The sequence below is a fragment of the Plecotus auritus genome, assembly GCF_963455305.1.
Source record: "Plecotus auritus genome assembly, chromosome: 1".
Classification (NCBI taxonomy): domain Eukaryota; kingdom Metazoa; phylum Chordata; class Mammalia; order Chiroptera; family Vespertilionidae; genus Plecotus; species Plecotus auritus.
Genome location: NC_137770.1, coordinates 150,104,203 through 150,127,319, shown reverse-complemented (window position 1 = coordinate 150,127,319; position 23,117 = coordinate 150,104,203). Strand labels below are relative to the sequence as shown.

General features: G+C 45.5%; 1 protein-coding gene across 5 annotated transcripts in view; it reads right to left on the bottom strand.

Moving 5' to 3' along the window:
• Positions 1-2,942: 2,942 nt before the first annotated feature.
• FAM171A1 (family with sequence similarity 171 member A1) overlaps positions 2,943-23,117 on the bottom strand; it is a 133,326-nt gene continuing 113,151 nt past the window's right edge. For 2 of the 5 annotated variants that reach the window (XM_080650353.1, XM_080650354.1), the window contains 3 exons: positions 9,710-9,826; positions 6,501-6,615; positions 2,943-5,902 (listed from right to left, as the gene is read on the bottom strand). In XM_080650353.1, the coding sequence (XP_080506479.1) occupies positions 4,201-5,902; positions 6,501-6,615; positions 9,710-9,826 (1,934 nt within the window). In that variant the 3' untranslated portion in view covers positions 2,943-4,200. The remainder of the gene's footprint in view (positions 5,903-6,500; positions 6,616-9,709; positions 9,827-23,117) is intronic. The other 3 variants (XM_080650355.1, XM_080650356.1, XM_080650357.1) reach the window with 2 other exon arrangements.

The following is a 23,117-nucleotide window of genomic DNA, read 5'->3' as shown; positions in this document are numbered from 1 at the left end:
AAAGCGATGAAGAAAATGTTAATAATGCAGATTAAACTTAAAACTGTATTATATCTAGCCCAGCTGACATGGCTCAGTGATTAAGCATTGATCTATGAACCAGGAGGTCATGGTTTGATTCCTGGTCAGGGCATATGCCCGGGTTGCAGGCTTGATCCCCAGTATGGGACATTCAGGAGGCAGCCGGTCAATGATTCTCTCTCATCATTGATGTTTCTCTCTCTCTCCCCCTCTCCTTTCCTCTCTGAAATCAATAAAAATATATTTTTAAAAAAACAAACAAAAACGGTATCATGTCTAGACCCATTACATTGCGACTAGCACAGGAAGTTGAGGAAATAGTCTTCCAGTATTAAAAAACCAAATATTCTTCCAGTATTCAGCAACCATTACCTGACTCAGCTAATAAGACATGCTATGCTGGATAAATGAGGGACGTTCTGACATGTGTCTTTGTTGTTTCAGTTTCATCTTAATCACTCATGTAAAAAAATCCGTTAATGTTCATGTCAGAGCTATATTCTTTTGTCAATTGCCACAATAGATGTGACAAAAATCGATGAAAGTATTCTGTGAGAGTACCTGTCAAATGGAATTTACAATTATGTATTTTGCTAGGATTTGTCCTACACATCCTTTAATCAGAAACATGTATAACCTAAATGCATTTGTTTCCAGAGAGCTGGTTGTTACACAGCTTCTAGACAAGTGGCCTCAATTACTTAACCCCAAGCCTCAATTTAGTTAGGTGTAAAACGGATAAAAATATCTTCCTAATATAGTTTTGAGAATGGAATACATTATTGTTAGAATAGAATGCATTATTGTTCTCAGCATATCGTTTCCAAGTCAGAGACTGAACAGATGTCAGTCCCAACTCATTACCTGGAGCACAGAAGCAGGTCCAAATCACCCCTGGGCACACCCACCCTTGTCTCCCCAGAGCGGGCCCTGGACCCATTTATTCAGATTGAAGTCTCCTTAATTAATAGGCCGGTGAACACTCACCACTAGGTGGCATAAGCATGATGCCTTTGATGGGTTTGGTCCTTCAGGCAATATAATTGGTTGGGAACACTGACATTTTACCCTAACAGGCTAGAAAAGATAAATGTTTACAGTTCGCAGTCACAGTGCTCTGTGCAGACAATGAGTCTGGTGACCGGTGTTGACACCCTGAGCAAAAATGTTAACTTGTAAGTGAAGATTAGTTAAGCTCCATCTTTGGCAAACAGTGTCTTCTCACCACTGCTGGCTGCTCCACACTTTCTATACTCACGGCAGACCCAGGTTATGTCTGGCCTAATGCGAAGTCAGAAACCCGCCCCGCCCCTCCCTCACCCCCCCCCCCCCCGCCCGTGCCCCCAGTCTTCCTGCCAGATCTCCCATAATATTCTTCTGAAAACCAATGCTTTAAGGTGACTGCCCTGGCAGCAACATTAGGAAGAGCTACAAAGGGCTGGGATCTCCCAGGATTCCCCCAGTCACCTAGTTCTGACCCTGGGTATTTTTGTTTTAATGTGTTTTTTTAATTGATTTAAAAATATATATATATTTTATTGATTTTTTTACAGTGAGGAAGAGAGAGGGATAGAGAGTTAGAAACATCCATGAGAGAGAAACATCGATCAGCTACCTCCTGCACACCTCCCACTGGGGATGTGCCCACAACCAAGGTACATGCCCTTGACCGGAATCGAACCAGGAACCCTTCAGTCCGCAGGCCGATGCTCTATCAACTGAGCCAAACCAGCTAGGGCTTAATTGATTTTTTAGTGTGTGTGTGTGTTTGGTTAATCCTCACTCGAGGGTATTTTTCCATTGATTTTAAGGAGAGTGGAAGGGAAGGGGGAGAGACAGAGAAGCATCGATGTGAGAGACACAGATCGAGCCCGCAACAGAGGTACGTGCCCCTGACCGAAATCGAAACCTGGATTCTTTGGTCCACAGGCTGATGCTTAATCCACTGAGCCAAATCAGCCCGGGCAACAGTGGTATTGTTATTTTGAGAGAGAGAGAGAGAGAGAGAGAGAGAGAGAGAGAGAGAGAGAGAGAGAGAGAGAACATGGATATGAGAGAGACATCAACCAGTTGCCTCCAGCAAGCACCCCCAACCAGGGATCGAACCCAAAACCTGGGTAATACCCTGACTGGGAATCAAACTAGCGACCTTTTGGTATACAAGGCACGGGACAACGCTCAACCAACTGAACCACACTGGCCAGGGCACCCTAGGAATTCTTGGGAGAGGCCACTTACCTTTTCTCTGGAGGGTAGTTGACAAAGGGCTTCTCCCTGGAGTGTCAGTGAAGTCTGCAAGGACTCACCTGCCACCTATTGGTGAGAATGTTCACTCCCAAAGGTCCGCTCACTTGTTACACCACAGACTCCCACTTAGATGCCCTTCACTGTGGAGAATCTCTCAACAGGTTTCCCTCTTAAAAGCAAAATACTAAACATTTACTCTTTAAAATTAAAATAATAAAAATCAGCCCGATTAGTTTTCTGCCTGCCTGGAATTCACCAATAAAGATTTTGTAAGGAAGCTGTTCCTATAAACACAGTTAGCTTAATTTACTTCTGCCAATCTCTTCTATATTCCAATGTTTCCATTAATGATTCTGAGGAACAGTCTTACACATCTGGGATGGTTCTGGTCATTTTAATAAGGTCTTTTGGAAGTGAAGTGAATCAATATTGAACATAAAACCTCAGGTTCTTGGAAAGATCTCTCTCCCCATATGAAACACCACACAATGTTACTTTGTATTCTTGGATGAAACCAAACGCAAAGGTGGATTTTAAGGACTTTAACTATAATCTAAATTCATGGTGGTCTTTGAATATAAGTCCAACAAACTGGCATTTAGACTGCCAAGAAATGAACCGCAATTTCTTCATAATGACTTTGAAACAAATAATGGCTCAGAATGAATGAAAATGACTATAAGATAGTTTTTTATTTTTTCCTTCAGAGTTTATTTTGAATTTTCATTTTTGGATAACCAAGCAGCTCTTTAAGGAGAATGCACAGAAGAGTCATTCTGGCACTTTTGGATAGCACATAAGATTTTTTTTTTTTAATAGTCACATTCAGTTCACTTGCTCAGTCCATACTGATGTTGGGAGAGCAAGATCAGCCCATAGAATTCCAGCGCTAATATGTAACCATATATACAAACAGCCAATAAAACCATAATGGTGGCTAGTGGCCAAAGGGATGGAGTGGCGGGTGGGGGTGGGGGGAGACTTTAGGGTGTCCTCTAGTTTATCTTAGCTAAACAGAATCCACATCACAGGAGAACTGGAGAGTACACTGCGCGGAAATCAGAATTCTGTGCACAAACGGGCACTTGGCAGCATGCAGTCCAAAGTAAAGGGGTATCGTTTAATAACTTTATAAAATCCAGGCAGTTCCATTACAGGAGTCAAGAAAAACAAAGAGGGTGAGTGAAGGACTGTCTGTTGTCACTGTAAAAAAGGCACTTGGAGTTAATGGGACCAGAATTGAAGGATTCTCAGCCGATAAAAAATTTCAGTACGATTTCATTAAAAGGCTTGGATGTTAAGAGATGACAAGAGTTCCTGAATGGAGACATGGAAATAAACCACCAAGAACCAGAACAGATCAAAGTGAAGGAATAAAATCTTGACAACCCAACTGGGCTTATAAAAAAAAAAGCAAACCCGAAACAAAACCCACGCAAAGCAAAAACCTAGGCCAAGTAAGAGCATGAAGCAGCAATGCATAGCTTTCCTCTGAGGTGATGAATACCTCGAGACACTAAGTGCCAAGCTAATTTCTCAATCATAACTTCACAGGAGCATTATCGTGACAAAACTGACTCAGGCGATGTAAAAAAAGAGCTTCATCTGTTCCCGGAATCTGAGGGAGAACTGAGGTTATCATCAGAACCAGCAACATCACTGTGGTTTCTCAATGTCCTCGGGGGACACGGCAAGCACGTGGAAGGACACTCAGACGCGACGTTCGGCCACCTCCCTGGCGGCGCGGCATCCCTTACCGCCCTCCTTTCTTCTGAGTCATCACTGTAACTCCTTCCAAACATTTACACAACCGGAAATGGAAATGTCCCCAGGCCACGGTTGCCATTGTTCAGCTTCCTCCACAAACGTGTAAGCACTTCCACAAGTAAGAATTTTTGGCAATTCTGTTAGATTGGGTGACTCTGCAGCCGCTCATTTAATGTTAAACGCCATCAGGGGTCTCTCTTCCCGCTTCTGCCAAGGGCTCTTCTTGTCCTCTCCTTGGTCATCCTCGTCGTCTTCTTCATCGTCCTCGTGAGCAGACCCTCTCTGATCGGGGCTGGCCAGGGGCTCGGGGGAGACGTCCGCAGTCCGTTTGGTCGTCTCCTCCTGCAGGCTGGGCAGCTGGCTGCCGCTTCTCCGGCTGGAGCCGTCCAGCAAGCACCGCAGGGCACTGTCGTCGGGGGTGCAGACGGTGGTGCCACACTCGCTGCCGCTTTGGTCCATGTCATCCAGGTACACAAGCTGCGTGTAGGCGGTGCTGTCCGCCACCCTCGGCTCCTTCTGAGGGTGCTCCTGGACAGGTGGGTGGTTCTGTGGGAGAGACAAAGGGTCTCCTCTTCCCTTCCGGGCAGATTTTGGTTCATTCATATCCACGCCAGAGTCCAGACTGGCATCATTACTTCCGTTCCTCCCAGCTCTTTGGAGATCGATGTAAGAATGTCTAACGTGTGCGTTGGACCTGCCATCCAGGGAGACGAACCAGGCCCGGGGGTGCGGGAGTGGCTTCCCGCCGCCAAGTTCCATCAGAGCCTTTTCGGTCAGGAGCTGGACCTCGCTGTTCATCTGGGCCAAGGCCGCGTCGTTCAGGGATGCTGGGATGGACAGAGACTCCGACATGGACGCGTTCTGCGGGCTCCACTCCCGGCTGCCTGTATCCTGCAAGTGCTGCTGAGAGATGGCCTGGCACGACAAGGGCTGGGCCTGGATCTGAGAGGAGGGGTGTGGGAAGATCCCCGCATGGGGGCTGGAGAGCTCGGCCTGCAGTCTTTCGATCTCAAGCTGCTGGTCCGTTGGAACGACCAGCGGCTGGCCCACGTAGGAGTGGTCCCCAGGCAGTTTCATATAGTGAGCGGGGATGACCAAGGCAGGCAGCACTTTCCTGTAAATGCTGTCATTGACCTGGTCCACGGAGCTGCAGCAGATCAACTGGCCGGGCCGCGAGAAAGACGTGGGTCTTTCCAGGTGGTCTACGGATCGTGACATCATACATTCAGTCGGTCTGCGGTCAAGCAGCTGCTCTTTTTCGGGAGAGGAAGGCGCGGGGTACATGTGTTCCTGAATGGTGAGCTTACTTCCTGTGGCAATATGGTTGATGGAGGCCTGACTGTCTCGGTCTTGCTTCTCAAATAAAGGCTGTGACAGCATGGCATTGTAACTCCTCCTGTAATCACTGCGGCCAGGGGACTCGTAGCCTTCTCTCTCCATAGACTTTCTGGACTTTAAGGGGAAAATCTCCACGGATTTATGGTAGTCCTTTCCCAACGTCCCACTCGGTGTTAGGTTATCAAAGGAGATTTGGCTTTTATCCTCTTCCTTATGAGACAGGAGTTCCTCCCGAGAGCTGAATTCTTGGGAGGTGCTGTAGGACAGCTTCAGCATGGGGGTGTGCAGGTCCACTTCTCCGCTGGAAGACATCATTTCTAAACGGACCCCACTCATCAGCTCCTTGGTGCCCGGGGCGTCCGGGCGGCTGTGGCTGGTGACAGAGAGTGGGCCTGGGAATTCCGACTCCCGATGGGCAAACAGCAGGTTGATGTGAGACATGGAGGTGGACTGATCTCTTTTGGAACTCTCCAGGGCGGCAGGGAGCTGCAGTTTCCTATGGTGCTGACGAGGTTTCAAGCACTTCCGCCTACGATCAAGAGACAACAATCCAAACCCAAAGATTAAAGATTCTCATCATGGTTGCGTTTCAAGTAAAATCCTAACTCGCAATTTCCACAGAAAGAAACAAGCCAGAAGCCTGCTTACCACACACGCACCCTCAGCCTTATTTTGATTCAGAGCAGCATAGTCCACACATTTCACCCGCAGGCTTTTATAAGTGCATCTGAGTCATTCATTCAAAAGCGGTTACCCCAAGAATCGACAATCAGCATTCTCGCAAACAGAACAGACGAGGCATCGCAATAAAAATAGTTCTGCTTTGTCCTTGAGAATATCACACCTTAATCAGCGTTTAGGAATATTCTAAACTAAGCATAGGACAACAGTAAAAGGGTTCTATAAAACTGCCCTTCTAAGTAATGTTATATATTATACACAGTGTGCCTCTTATGTCCTTCATTCGTTTGCAAGTCAGATGACAAATATTCAGTGTGTAGGTATTTTTTCTACCTATAAAAAAAGAGACCTCAATTCAGAAGGAAAAAAAAAAAAGACCTCCATATCATGCTTGCACAAGCCATTCCAAATGAAGAAAAGATATTGCCAAAATGGTAAAACATTACCTGCAATAATATAAAAGGAGACACAGCAAAACCAAAAGTATGAAAGCCATTCCTCCTAAAATGGCCAAAAGAAACACCGTGTGATACGTGGTAATGTCCTGTGTGACAACGGGACCTAGAAGGTCAGAAAAGGACACTTTAGATTTGTGGAAACCTTTAAATACACAGAGGAATAAAGAACACAAATGTCATGTGTTTTTTGATTTTGGTAATCGTCACCCAACGCTATTTTTCCAATGATTTTTAGAGTGGAAGGAAGGGGGAGAAACAGGAAGAGAGAAACATCGATGTGAGAGAGACACATCGATTGGTTGCCTTCTGCACACACCCCAATGGGGCTGGCGGATCGAGTCTACAACCCAGGTACATGCCCTTGACCAGAATCGAACCTGGGACCCTTCAATCTGAGGGCTGATGCTCTATCTACTGAGCCAAACCGGCTGCTAGAGCAAATGTCATGTTTTTATTACTCTTACTGGCTGGGGCCCGGAGCAGGGCAGATGCAAACACCCTTCAGCTTATACCAGGATGTCATCAATGAGGAGGGATGACCAGCCCCATTACTGAAGCAGCTGTGGCCAGCAGCTCTGAATATGCACATACATGCATATACATGCAGTGCGTAGGGGTCCCTCCTTAGCTGAGAGCCACATGTGTTCAGCATTCTAAACACATGATTTTTAATAAAAGCAAATGGATGCATGATAATACAATGGGTGGGACTCTTACGCTCAGAGAGATGGCCTGAATATCAGGAGATTTTATACTGCAGGAGAAAAAAATCACAAGATTTTATTCTCACTTCCACTTGGCAGCCATTGTGACTGTGTGAAGAGCCCTTTGCCTAAATAAATTAGTTGAGATGTATGAAAGAAATGTACTATGACTTAAAAAACATCCATATAGGGGGTTGGGGGACAACTGGGGGATAAGGACACATATGTAATACCTTAATCAATAAAGAAAGAAAAAACCCCCATCCATATAGGGTATCAAGTGTTTCTAAAATTCCTTCCATTCTTTAAAAATTAAATGTTCCTCTACAATAACTTTTCAAAATGATTAACCTGATGTGGCCACAGTCCCCTCCAGAACTCATAGACCAGGTCATCAGAGGTAAACAGACTCTCGTTTACATTGTAAAGAATCTCAAGAAGTACTTAACTTAGACTCCTCATACTCAGCATCTATAAGAATGTATCTTGATGTCACTGACAACAGGTGGTCAGCAACAACAAAAACCTCCCCAAATTACGATCTTTGTCCAGGTATCCTGGCATTGCAGCAAAGGTGGGAAGGAAGAAATGTGGTTTTATGTTGTTTCACCGATTTACCTACTGATTTTTTATATTCTAAGGGATAGATTTATTAAAAAACCTTTTGAAGGAGACAAATCTCTTCAGAGCTTGATAAGCCCGAGGAGTTTTAATAGCTTTTGAAAATAGTGACATTACTTACGTTCAAAAGACAACATTATTCCCTTCAATGGGGTGGAGTTAATATTTACAAAAGTTGGAAAAATATCTGACAACCATATCCTGCCTTAATCATTCAGAGAAACAATTTTTTTTTACACAAAGATAGCCTCCCCAGGCACCGCGGCACGGCAGTGCCTTGGCAGGCGTCACCAACATATTGGGTGTACAGAGAAGTCATTTCCAAGTAACCGAAGTTCAATTCCTTTAAGTACTTAAAATGTTATTACTTTAACTTCTGCCAATGTAAACCTTTATAAAATTCACAGGCATACTTCATTTCCTTCTTAACCAGCGAATTAAAGAGGAAAACCCTAATTATTTTATTGTTGGTTTTGGGCTCAGGAAGACACAGCATCGCAGCAATTTGTTTTAATAACAGTGATGGCTGTGAGGTTACCAACACATGTGTCTACATTAAATGCCACCAGGACTGTGCTATGCTTTTTGTAGCTGTTTTTCCTCTTCCTTTACTACTGGGGAGCTTCAGAGGACCTACATCAGCAGTTCTTTCTCCCCTCTTTACAGAAGTACCTATTAATCTGTTCACGATGGGAAAACTGATAGCCAAGGTTGTTTGAAACAGGTCTAAAATGAAAGTCAACTTTAACGCCTGGGATTTGTGGCCTCTGCTTTGGTACCTAAGGAATTTCTTTCCTTTCTTTCCTTACTCTTCATCATCTCCTAGATATGTCAGACCTGGAGACTGACTGGTTCACGCCTATATTGCTACAAGAGCAGTATCATAAAGGGAAACACATCCTCTGCAAACACAGATGTGAAGTGTGCACATTTTTTGAGGATGGAAATATAAAGTAAATGGTGACAGACTAAACCCATCTTGGAACGGTCCCAATAAATTAGTTACTTTGGGAGTCTCAGTGTTCCTTCCAGGGATAATTACACTGCCGAAACACTGTGGACTCCCGTTTTGGAACTGCCTTCATGGCTAATTTACAAGAGACACTCTTCAATCACAGCGCCTCTGACCTAGGCTCAGTCTACTGTACTCACCAGACTGGGACGTGCACGGCTTTCAGCTGTACCTCTGAGCATCAAGATCTGCCGCCAGGAAGCATATCACTAATGGAGGCAGTCCACGCGACACATTCAAAAGGTGCTTGGAAATAATTCTCCTAACGTGACTATTTTGAAAAAAAGTCTGGAATACTCACTGGGATAAATTGGGGCACATAGGTTAAAAAAAATAAACTTTTAGTCACACTTTAAAAAAATACAAGTTCATTCACATTTCCTAAATGGAAATGAATATTCTTCTGGGTACAAAGCCACTAGTTTGGCTTTGAAAACCTTTTGGAAATGCTGTATTGAGCTTTCTGCCCCAAGAAGTCACCCATGATGACTTTCTGTGAGTCCCTCCGTTAAATGCTTCTCCCTACATGTTCTCTCACACCGGCCACAGCTGTTTCAGGAATTAGGGAGGAGGTCTGAGCTGCCTCTGCAGGCTTTAGATTAAGAATTTCCTATGGCAGCTGTCTATGAGAAACAGAGACACGAGACAAGATGATTTTCCATGCATTATTCTTATCCTAGATGGGAGAGTTCCAACTAGAACTCCCCATCCCATGAAGTACCTTTGTTTCATCATTTGATTTTTCAGACTCAACCATTTTTAAGATGTGATGTCCCTGTTGAAGTTATTTTCAAAAGTGTACTCAACCTGACCCCTCAGGACATCATTCCCCATGCCTGTGGGCGCTGCCTTTGTGTTACCTGGGTTGGGGGGGGACATGGCTGCCACCCAGTACCCCAGCTGAGGGGCAATGTACGTCCACGTCAGCTGGCTGCCCTCCTGGTGCACGAGGCCAAGGCCACTCTTCAGCCACGTTCCTGTGGGTGCAGAAAACAACTTCAGCTCTAGGCATGCTAAACTCCTATTTAAGGCTCTGGCATCTGGTACAAGTCACCTTAAATGTCACGTTTATAACCATTAGGGAGCCAAAATGGGCAGCTAGGGGCTGCACACAGCTTTCCTGGAGACGCTTTTCAATTCGCTTCACTTTAGTTTTTCTTTGCCTTCCTTATTAAATTCCCTCCAGCCACTTCACCAAACATCCCTGCTTCCAAACACAGGTGATTTTAGCAGAAGCCATTGGAGTTTAGGAGAATAAAAGCAGCGTGAGAGGGTTGGCAGGAGTGGGAAGCAGGAGAAATCCAGCAGTGCTACACTCTACCCTCAAACAAGTAAGTGAATTTCCTACCTGGAGTCACGGGCTGGCTCCATCGAAATGACCCTGGGAAGTTTTTTGTTTCGTTTTTTAATATATAGATTCCTTGGTCCCATCTTTGCAAATACTGACCCAGAAAGTCTGAGGTAGTTATTTCTGAAAACTTCCAGTTGGCCCTAATGCCGGGAAACATGTTCTGTCTTCCAGTTGTTACTCTGACCGGTATTTAACATTAACGAGCTCCTACTATGTACTGGCTAGTTATAGCAGATGTGCTTTATATACAGTCATCCCTCAGTATACACAGGGGACTGGTTCCAGGACCCCCACAGATACCAAAATCCGAGGATGCACAAGTCTCTTCTATAAAATGTCATAGAACAATGCATATGGTTGGCCCTCCGCATCTGCAGACTCCCAACCGTGAAATGAAAATACGTATACTGTTTTCGATCGGTGGTTGGTTGAATCCGCAGACACAAAACCCATGGAGACGAAGGGCTGACAGCACATTATCTATAATTCTCACGACAACCCTACCAAGTTGGACTTATTTTCCTTTTTGAATGAGGACACTGAAGACAGGTGAGCTATATAAGGCTTCGAGGACTCCCAGGGTCGGGAGCAGAGCAGGGGCACCTAGGTCGGTCTGTCCATCCAAGGCCAGTGCTCTTTCTCCTGCTCTCCTGTGCTGCCATCTCCCGTAAACCTTCCCCAAATTTGATGACTTTTTCACTTTGTAGGGTTTCTAGCAGCAGACTCATTGCCCAAGGTCATTTTTTAAAAAAAATATATTTTATTGATATTTTACAGAGAGGAAGGGAGAGAGATAGAGAGATAGAAACATCGATGAGAGAGAAACATCGATCAGCTGCCTCCTGCACACCTCCCACTGGGGATGTGCCCGCAACCATGGTACATGCCCTTGACCGGAATCAAACCCGGGACCCCTTCAGTCCGCAGGCCGACGCTCTATCCACTGAGCCAAACCGGTTTCGGCTGCCCAAGGTCATTTGGCTGTCACCTGTCTCGCCTGCAGAGCCTTGCTTTGAGGACCATGATGGAAGCTGGCAGCAGGGGCAAGGGAGTGTGCCGGCCAGGCCCCCAAGGGCACGTGAACACTCACCCCACCCATCAGCAAAGACGAGGTCACTTATCACTTACGCAGGGCTCCTGCTTTGCTTCAGAGCTCCTACCCAGCTCAGCTCACTCCTGCAATCAGCCACCACCTCAAATGGCCACACGCATAGCCCTGTCCACTCGAGAACTACACACACCAACTGTGCACCAAATATTCTACCCTCTGGGCTCCAAATCCTTGCCTTGTCTGGGTACACATATCACTGAGGTAGCAATCGGGGATGTTTTCTTCCCCTTGAAGAAAGAAACAATAGTTGGGGCTGCTTCTAGGGCTTATCAGTTGCCATAGCAACATTCAAATGCAGCAGGCGGAAAGGTGCCTTGGTAATGCCTCCCAGCTAGCACACCTCCTCTGCTGACTGCAGCTGAACAAAGAAGGCTGGAGAGGCCAGGCATCAAGCATCAGCAAGCACCTACAGCCTGCACCTTCTGACCCGCCCATGCAACAGGCTGAATCATGGCTCCAGAGAAAATACAAGCTGGAAGGTTTCTAAAATGATTATGAGAACAAGGATGCCTAATTCCAATGCATTTGCTAAACAACATCAACCGAGAGATGATTACGCCACACACAGCATCACTTACTTCTTTTTTTAAAAAAATATATTATTGATTTCAGGGAGGAAGGGAGAGGAAGAGAGAGATGGAAACATCAGTGATGAGAGAGAATCACTGACTGGCTGCCTCCTGCACGCCCCCCACTGCGGGGATCGAGCCCACAACCCAGGCATGTGCCCTTGACCAGAATCGAACCCGGAACCTTTCCACAGGCCGACACTCTATCCACTGAGCCAAACCAGCCAGGGCAGCATCACTTACTTCTCCAGGACTACTAAGGAAACAGAGAGAACATTTGACACAGGAAGCAAAAGGGTTTCTATGTTTGGTACAAACGTTTCCCTGAAGGTAGGTAAGAGATTGCTTGCAACTGCTTCCAGTGTTCCCCCAGGACCTCATACTGTTTAGCTCATGACACATACCTCACCCCTCTCCCACACACTCTCCCACAATAGCAAGCCTGCCAGGATCTCTGTATCAGCAGGAAGTGGCTGCACATTCTTTGGTTTACAGTTTTCCTCAGATTAGAGTCTTGAGTCACTGCTTTTCAAAGGGAGCGGATGTTGGGATAGGCTAAAGGACCCAGAGGGAAAGAGCTGGAAGATCAGAATCCTAACTCCTGTTCGCTCAAGGGCAAACCACCTAACTGGATCACTAAATTGCCTCTGCCTTCTACTAGTAAACACAATGCAGAAACTGGAAACACTTAAAAATACCTCCCAGTTACACTGGGGGCAAGCCAAGCAGGTGGATGCCCACACTCTACCCAGCTAAAAGGTCCCCACATGCACCCTGGAGGGCCTCTGTCCAGTGGTGCGGATGGTGATGCTTGTGGGAGCCAGAAAGGCCAGTGACTGAGGACACACAGCTGCTTTGGGAGCACAAGAAGGAAAGAATGCCACCTGGTGTGGGCAGAGAGAAAGAGGAGGGGGTTGCATGCAATAGGGCTTGCAAGATGGGGTGGGATGGAGCTGCAGGATGGGTGGGAGGGAGGGGGCTGTCGGACAGTGGCTGGAAAAGAGGTTAGTGCCTGCCTGCCAATGGCTGGGCAGGGCTTCCAATGCCATCAGCAACAGAAGGTCACTGGGACCTGTAAGTGGAAGCCCAGCTGGTCACAGCTTTTCTTCTTCTTCTTTTTTTTAAAATTTTTTTTGATATTTTATTGATTTTTTTTACAGAGAGGAAGTGAGAGGGAGAGAGAGCTAGAAACATTCATTGATGAGAGAGAAACATCTATCAGCTGCCTCCCGCACATCCCCCATTGGGGATGTGCCTGCAACCAAGGCACACGCCTCTGACCGGAATCGAACCTGGGACCCTTAAGTCCACAGGCCGACGCTCTATCCACTGAGCCAAAGTGGCCAGGGCTGGTCACAGCTTTTCTTACCCACCCACCCCCACCGCCCCTCCTAAATCCCCTTAGTTCTTCCAGGTCCCTCCTCATCATGCCAAGTCTGTGACTTGGCAAACAACTGTTGCTTCAACCTCAGAGTCTCTCTCCCAAAAACCTACCTATCTTTCAAGACTCAAGTCATGCCATGAGTTTTTCCCCAAGTTCTCCAGCACTCAAGAACTCCCACATCTGGGCACTCCTAGGGCATGTGTCCCAGCACCACTGATTTTCCAGAAACATGTCACCCACTGTCCACTCTGCAAGAGTGGGCGGGTCTTCTCCTCAGCACACAGACATGCCCTTGGTGTAGGAGCTCAGCAGTACTTAACAGAGAGCGGAAGCCAGCCTTGCAACCTCACAGTAACACCAGGAGACCTTCTTAGAAAAGCTGGGGGTGGCCAGCAGAAAAGACCTCCTGACGAAATTGAGGTTCAGGTCGAGACACTGCCCTTTCCAACGAAAGGGAGCAGAGTCAGCTGAGAAAAAGGCATTGCTCCGGGCCCACGTTTTCTGTAAAATGTACCCATATCCAGGAAATAGAGGGTAACAAACACTGTTTTGGGATTCAACGATCATGCTTTATTGGCAAAAGCCATTTCCAAGTGTTCTGTTTGTAGGGAGAGATAAGCTACAGGGAAATGAGCGAATGAATTGCGAACTAGAAACACGCTTTTCCTGACGCTGCAGGAAGAGGACGCTTTCCCTGCATCAGAGGAGCTCCCTGTACTCAGGCTGGGGACTCCTGCTAGAACCTTCCCTGCTGCTATGGGCAGCAGGGCACAGGCCTCCACACAGTCTCTTTGGTTCGATGACGTTATGTGACTGCTGGACCTTTGGCCAGGGTGCTAAGTGAGAACCCTCTCATCCCCTTGGGGGCCTCAGGCACAGTTCAGAGCAGGAGAGGGACCAAGGAAAGCTCCAGCTGCGAGGCCTCCTCTGTTCTCCTTGTTTGCCCGCCCCGTCGGCTGGATGGGGCAGCCACGGGATGCTCCTTGGTCCGAACAACTGCCCAAGGGCTGTCCTGAGTGAGTGTCTCCTCTGTGGTCCAGACACAACAGCCCAGCAGCTGCTTCCTCCGTTCACTTCGCTCCTGTGCTTCTCCTCCCTGCTCCGAGCTAGTCCCTCCCAGCCTCTTCCCACCACTCCCTTCTGAGGGCTCGCTACTGACTCAGCCAGGGTCCTCTTCCTGGGCACAAGTTGAGTGTCCAGGCGGGTCACCTGGTGAAGATGTGCAGGCAGAACCCTGTGCCTCCTCATGCCCGGCCTGGCTGCCACCTTCTTCATGCACAGCTGCTCCTGCAGAGCAGGGGTGGTCAACTGTTCAGTGGGTCAGTTGGGAGCAGGCTGGTGGCCACAACAAGTGCCTCTCTGCTCTGTGCAAGGCTGTTGGCATGTCTATTACTGGAACTGCATGTGTGAAGGTTATATAGCAATCTCTTGGCATCATCAAGGAATGAAACTCTGCATTACAGAAATTTCTAGGATGGTGGCTTTCAAATAGTTTAAAAAGCATCTGAACTTTCTAATGCTGCTGCTTTTTAGTGTGTCCCTAAGCAGAAAATTTCCCCCCTGAAATATATTTTTATTGATTTCAGAGAGGAAGGGAGAGGGAGAGATGGAAACATCAATGATGAGAGAGAATCATTGATTGGCTGCCTCCTTCATGTCCCCTACTGGGGATTGAGCCTGCAACCAGGCATGTGCCCTTTACCGGAATAGAATTGGGGACCCTTCAGTCTGCAGGCTGTTGCTCTATCCACTGAGCCAAGCTGGATAGGGCTAGCAGAGATTTATATCAAACAGACCAAAGATAAGCTTCTCTGCATGAAGGTGGAGACACCCCCTGAGCGTGACTGGAGTGTTATTCTTCTGTACAACTTGGGTCTTATTTGCCAAAATTTGAAAAAGCAGTTTTATATAATTCTAGAACGTATCATTCACCCCTGCCTTATAGGATAGAATATAATTTTGATTTTTCATGATAACTCAGGGTCATGATTATGATGAACTACAATGCTAGGCTCTAAAATATTGCTGTCCTCAGGTCCCTACTGAGGAACATAGACTTGTTTGCTTCTACACTTAATACCCCCACCCATGCCCACGTTTGTTTCCCCCCCACTCCTTTTTCCCTTTCTTCTTCCCTCCCCCTCTGTGCTGTCACCAGTGTGTCTATTATCAGCTCTGCTCCCTCATCACCGACAACCCGGAGTCCCACCCAGCGCGGTCTGCTACTGGGAACTAGCAGTAAAGCACCTCATTAAACCACCTCTAGAAGAATGTCCGCAGGCAGTGTGTGTGTGTGGGACTGGGGGACAAAACCAGATATGGAAAAGTGGTATTCTGAATCCAAGTTTGGTGTTATCATTCTCTAGAGTGAAACCTTACACAACGGAAAGATTTAGAGATATTTTCGAGAATAAATACTTGGTTGAAAAATTGTCCCCATCTTTTGAAATTGAGTTAGGTATGTACGTATTTGGCAAAGATCATTGTGTATAAAACACCATGAGTTCTTAACTTGGAAGTTACATTGAACTACAATGATTACTGCACACAATAATTAACAGGCAGAAAAAATACAGCATTTGCTGGTCTATAAGACCTGAGGAGCCATCTCCAGGGTGCTGCTGTCTTGCTTGGTTCCCAAGCAATAATAAAATCAGTTTTTATTTGCAAAATATAAAGAAAAATGAATTCAAAATGGCCATCAAAAGGGAAAAGAACTCTAAAATATGAAAAAGGGCCCCAAATGCAATGTCTAATGTGAATACCACTGATAGGGCTCTGATTCCCTGGCTTTCCCTGTCTGGAAGCCCTGCTAGCATAAAGCCAGGCTACCTCATCTCAGTGCTTGGTAACAAGCAGAGACACCTGACATTAGGAGCAGGAGCGACTATGAAAAGGAAACTGTAAGTGCAAATCCACACTTTACCACGTCACAATGGAAGTTGGCACCTTGCACAATAGCCAATGCACAGGGACCAAGTTACTGCTTACATTGAGATTTGTTACCATGTGGGACCTCAGAACTCTTGGAAGGTAAAAAAAAAATAGTCCAGCATAAAACTGGCCACATGGCTGACTTCCCCAACATAAGATAATCCTGCATGTGAATTCCAACTTTGCCATTTTCTGGCTGTGTGAACTGAGGAGCTGCCCAGGATGGCACAGCAGAGGAACTGAAGGTCCTTGGTGATGTCGTGAGGGAAGGGAGCGGTCCTAGCGCCTTTGGCTTCACATCTCTTTTGCCAGGCAGAAAATGAACATGCTCATGGTCTAAGCGCTGCAGCTGGGTGTTCTACTTCCTGCAGCTAACAATCTCCAGCTGATATGCTTTTCCTCAAAGAGGCTGCAGTGAGTTCTACTAGATCTGTAAGCTGGGACACATGAAGAAATTCCACACCCACTCAGAAAACCCATCTCAAAGAAGTTACATGGATCAAAAGGTGAATATTCACACTGAAATATAGCCATTTTTACTCCTTCATGTAAATATCACTGCGAACTATTTGGCAACATTTATGGAGAGAGGTGAGACATACATGCGTGACACAGGCATGAACTCTGACAGTAGAACCTATGGTTGCCTTGCCTCTCAGCTGCTGATGATGGCCAGTAACCCTTGGGCTGTGGTGACTACTGCTGAGTAATCAGCATGACGTGGGCATTAGCTGGTTTGAGGAATACTCTTAAGAGGTATGCACCTCTCATCCATATTTTATTGTTACTAGAGGTCCGGGGCACAAATTCGTGCGTGGGTGGGGGCTGATTGGTCAGCTGGAGGAAGGGGCCGCGGGCAGTTGGCTGGCTGGCCCACCCCGATTTGGGTGAGGGGCCGATCAAGGGTGGGGACAGCCAGGGCCAGGGGCTGTGGGCGGTTGGCCAGCTGGCCCTCCCTCCTGGTTGAACTCCCAGTTGAACTCCTGGTCAAGGGGACTATTTGCATATTAGCCATTTATTATATAGGACTAGAGAGGCTGGTGCATGAAATTCATGCACAGGCGTGGGGGGGGGGGTCCCTCAACCTGCCTGCACCCTCTCCAATCTGGGATCCCTCTTATAATCTGGGACCACTAGCTCCTAACTGCTCACCTGCCTGCCTGCCTGATCGCCCCTAACTGCTCTCCTCTGTTGGCCTGATCGCCCCTAACCACCTCTGCCTCAGCCCCTGCCACCGTGACTTTGTCCGGAAGGACATCCGATCTAATTAGCATATTGCCCTTTTATTATTATTATTATTATTATTATTATTATCATTATTGCTAATTTTAGTAACAGGGCTGCTCCAGATCCCTGAATATGCAGAATTCCTCTAGAAACCAGATGCCTTACTTTTCTGGCTTTCATCTGTATTATCTTAAGCTATAACCTCTATCATATTTTTCTACCAGATGTACATATAGAATAGCAAGGTCTAAGTCTATTTTATGTTGCCTTAACAAAACTGGGACAAGATCTCTCACTAAAATCAGAATATAAGAATCCATCCCCTTCATCAGCGTAGCAGAAATGGTGTCACTTTCTACATTTATGATATTGTGGAGTAGCCTTCTTTTTTTCCAAATTAAAGTCTATGTTTTTGAGTGGCTATATTTCCTTCTTTAGAATTATTTTCCCATGAAATCTGTGAGGAAGAAACATTCCTTGTTAATTACATAGCAAAGCATTTACCTGGTGGTCAATTATCTAATCTTTCTTGTTGAAAGCAATCAAACTGAAGAGTAAAAGTTATATACAGATAGCTGGATTCTTATAGCTTCGGGCAGGTACATTTTAGGACTGGTTTAAACAAGAATAACACTAAGGGCAACTTGCTATATAACCAACATCCTTCTGTTCAAAGCATAAAAATCACAGATACGTTGAATTCTTAAGACATTAAAACAAGAAAGGAATCTGTATTCAGCTACAACATGTTCCCTGGTATTTTTAGGATAATTTTTAAAAACAGATTCTTACAAAATAAATGTAATAAGCAACTAAATCTTCCCTCCCCCCCACCCCCCCTTAAGCTTTAGCTGAGTTATCAGAAGACTTACTGAAACAAGTTTTAGGAGAGAGCAGTAATGAGAAACCATAAAGATTCTGGCAGAGTTATAGAAAGCTTGTGCCTTAAATAGGTAGCCAGAAGTAGTAGAATACATAATAGCATTAATAAAATTTAGTGAGAGCATTCTGAATTTATAGTAGGTATATATAAATATTCAAGAAAGTAGTTCATCAGACTACAGGGCTAATAGGCCCATATGGAGAGAAATTTTGTTCATTACCCAGTAAATCCAATATTCATCTTGTAATTCAACCTCAGAAAGTATCAAATGGGTTAGCACTGTGGTCGGCAAACTGCGGCTCACGAGCCACATGCGGCTCTTTGGCCCCTTGAGTGTGGCTCTTCCACAAAATACCACGGCCTGGGCAAGTCTATTTTGAAGAAGTGGTGTTAGAAGAAGTTTAAAAAATTTGGCTCTCACAAGAAAATTCAATTGTTGTACTGTTGATATTTGGCTCTGTTGACTAATGAGTTTGCCGACCACTGGTGTTAGCAGAACAGGATTCCAGGAGGCACAGCCACTGATCCCCAGCATTTAAAAACTTGCTCAAAATGAGGGAGAGTGTGCTCTAGCTGGTTGCTCCATAGTTAGAGCGTCGGCCCTTGGACCAAAGGTTGCTGGTTCGATTCCATGTCAAGGGCAGGTATCTCAGTTGCAGACTTGATCCCCACCCCCATCAGGTGTGTGCAGGAGGCAACCAATTCATGTGTCTTTCTCACATCGACGATTCTCTCTCTCTCTCTCTATCCCCCCCCCTTCCACTCTCTCTAAAAAAATCAATTGAAAAAATATCTCCAGGTGAGGATTGAAAAAGGAAACAGGGCCAGTGCAAAAGAGAAATTACAGACATCTGAACAAATGTGATAAGATGCTCTAAACCAGTGCTTTGGTTACAACGGCAATCTGGTTAAAATGCAGATTGTCACTCTGGCCGGTGTGGATCAGTTGGTTGGGAGTGTCGTCCAGTACACCAAAAGGTTTGGGGTTTAATTGCGGGTTCAGGGCACATACCTAGGTTGCCATTCGATCCCTGGTCACGGTGCACATGGGAGGCAACTAATTGATGTTTCTCTCTTTCTCCCTCCCTCCGTCCTTCCCCCTCTCTCTGTCCCACTTTCTCTCTCTAAAAAAACAAAAACAAACCAACAACAATTAAAAAAAAACACCAAAAAAAGAAAAAGAAAGCATTCAGGGGGTCTGGAGTAGAGCAGGAGATTCTGCAGTTCTAAGTGACTCCCCATCAGCAGACCACACTTCGAGCAGCAACGCTTTCATTTATTTGCACTTTTGTGGGTGTGGTGATTCTTTCAGAAAACCCTAAGGACATTTCTCACCATGTTGCCCTGGTGTATCAACTGGGCAACCAGTGCTTGAAGCAACTTCAGAAATATTTCTAATATATTTAAGAAATAATCTAGTCACTTGTCAGACAACAGGCCAGGAGTTGGCAAACCAGATATAGCAGGTCCTCCAATGATGTCATTTTGTTGATGATGAGATAGATGTGTTGAGAACTTAACTCTTGTTCATGTCAACAGGCCGATGGTACAATTGGTTGCTATCCGTCCATTCGCTTAAAGTTACAGTTTCCAAGAACCTACTGAGGACGATGTTAAGTGAGGACTTACTGCACCTCCAGATGCTGTTGTGCCCTAAGGGGCAGGGCTGCTTAGTGAACTGGCTGTGTGGTGTGTGGCCAGACTGGTTCTAACCTTAACACCTTTGTGTTGACATGTTCCCCGCCCCCCGCCCCCCCCCTCCGAGAACATTCTGCCCCCAAGACATTTCTGTGTTAGGCTCCTACTTTAGGATCTCAGCTCCAGTCACCTCTCCCAAGGGTCTGCCCATCCAGGCGTTCCCTCTGACATCACTCTGCTTCATTGCCTCACGGTATTCATGCATCTAAAGTAAACTGTTCCCCTGTCTCCATTTAGAACAAAAGCTTCATAATTACAGGGACCTTCCCTGACTCATTTTATCACTGCTTTATCCCAAGAGCCTAGAACAGAGACATGTTGGACACAGAGAGGATATTCAGGAAATATTTGCTGAATAGTAGTCCATGGCAAATCTTTCAACTTCTAAATGTTGGCAGGAAATTAAAATACAACAAACAAAAATGTGCCCAAATCAACCACGTGGGCCAAATGGAACACATCTGGGAATGGGTTGTTGTTTAGTGCTCCCAGATTTAGTCCATTATTCTAGTAAGTCACCTTAAGTCTTGGCACAGAGGCAGGAATGCACAAACACCTGACCTACTAGAGAAGGAAGGGGAGTTGAATTCTGAAGGAAAAACCTGGTTTGCGCCTCCCCTTCTTCACTCCCTGCATTCTGATCCGTGTGTGCAAGCAAGCACCTCACTGGGCTGAGCTTCAGCGTCTTTCTCATTCACAAAGACCGTGTCCCCTGCTTCCCAGGCTGTGTTGCAAACAGTGATGAGAACTGTTGTTTGATAGTAATACCTGTTTTGCTAATGGATAAGCTCAGCTGCGAATGAGTTGGGAAAAAAAATGGTTTCCCCCGCCCAATGACTCCATCCACATTCCCTTCAATTCAGACACACTTCAAACTGCACATTTGAAATGGCTGGGTCACCACATACTACATATCCATGTGATGTATTACAGAGCAAGCAAGGATGCTTGTGCGGAAACCTAGCATGAAGCTCTCTGTGCAGGGTGGGTGTGTAATGTGTGTGCTCTGTGCATACATGTGCCTGTGTGTGATCCATGGGAAGGGGTGATTCAAGGGAGGAGGCAGAAAGAAGCAAGATATTAAGAACTTAAACATGCCTGGCAATGTGCTGAGTGCAGTCTTACACATCCTTGAAAGGTAGGTATTCTATGTCTTGTTTCTGAGGCTAGAAACATGAGGGGCAGAGAAGTCACTGATTTGCCCAAGGATAGACCCTCCCCTCATATTGGCGGAACTCAAGACAAGAGTACACACGAAGGGCCACATACAATATAAACATATTTAACTTATAAACCAAGGGATCACACTGCTAAGTAAATGTGTCTCCTCCTCCCACCATAAACTTACAGTAACTTAAAGGGCAGGGTCCAGTGTAGAATTCTTAGATTCCTCGAGTGCATGTGAAAGGGGAGTTAGCTTGTGACCTATCCCCTTCTCACATGTCCAAGCTAACTTCCCAGCCAACAGCCACCCCTTCCCAATGTCTCTGGCCTGGGGTGTGCACACGGCATGTGTATATGAGCAGACAAGCCTGCCCTTGGAAGATGGACCTGGGAGAGAGCCTGGAAGCCAGGGAATTCTGGTGTCTTGGGTACCAGGAGGATGCTCTGAAAGGGGAAGCTCAGCTTCCAGGCGGCCACATCCCTTCGGCTCAGTGGACATTTTATCCCACGGGGAAAGGGTGCAGCTAGATGAGGACCAGCACGAGGCCCTCTAAAGTGGGGGGCTTAGATGGGCGTCCCCTTGTTCCTGTCCAGATAGCAGAGCTACTAAGAGGTAAAATTTTATTCCAAAATACTTCTGTGATGTATATTTTTGCAAGATTAAATCTTAAGTGTTGATGAAACGTGACCTAAAGGAGGTATCAGGCCAGGACTATCTTTCATACCAATGATTTCTAGACCTGATTAACATACAAGACTAGTTTTAAAAGAAAAAAAATATTGCCATACAATGTGTTGACCTTATTTAAAAAACCGTAATGTGCCAGGGCTGGCGTGGCTCAGTGGTTGAACGCTGACCTATGAACCAGGAGGTCACAGTTCAATCTCTAGTCAGGGGCATGAAAGAGAGCTTCTATCATCTCTCCCTCTCTGAAATCAATAAAAAATATTAAAAAAATCATAATGTGTTAAATATGTCCTAATATAAAAGAGCTTATAGTTCATATAAAAGTATAAAACCAAAACAAACTTGTAAAAAAACAGAAACAGGCTGTAAAGTTGCAAAATAAAATTCAAATTAGAAACATCCATATACTGTAGTACCTGATGACATGTTACTGAAGGGAACTTGTCGCCTGTAACATAAACATGGACATGGATGGCCAGGTGAGGTTTCTTTTGAGCTTGGTGTACCCATGATTCCATTTTCTTACCACTTTTCTATAGGTGAACTTACCATGACATTTTCCTCTTTTAACGTACTTTTTGTTTTTTGTTAATATGGTGGGGCTCTGTCCTTCATGTATGACCTATCTCTGTTCAGTTCTCATTAGTCCTAATTCCATCAAATAGTCTATTCATAAGTGCAAATAAGGCAACACAAGTATCTGATGGTTTTAAATTCTGTATTGAGAGGGTGGGGGGAATGGGAATGGAGCAAAGTGGTCAAAAGAAACAAACTTCCAGTTTTAAGGTAAGTAAGTACTAGGATGTAATGTACAGCATGATGACTCTAGTTAACACAGCTGCACGGTATATGAACATTGTTAAGTCCTTAGCCAAAGAACACATATGCATAGCCCCTAGACACAGACAACAGTGTGGTGATGTCCAGAGGGAAGGGGGGGGACTGGGTGGAGGTGGGCAAAGGGGGGGAAATGGGGTATTTGTAATAGTGTCAACAATATAAATAAAGAAGAAGAAAAAAGAGAAGGTCCTAAGTGTTTTTATCACAAGAAAAATTTTTTTCTTCTTCTTTTTTTTTGTATCTATATGAGATGATGGATGTTAAGTAAAGCCACTGTGTTAATCATTTCACAATACATTAAGTCCAATCATTGTGCTGTACACCCTGAAATTACACAGTGCTATATGTCAAACAGGGTTTCAAAACAAAAAGGGCCCTGAACCACAACTATAATATAGCAAATGTGATGGTTTATTCTC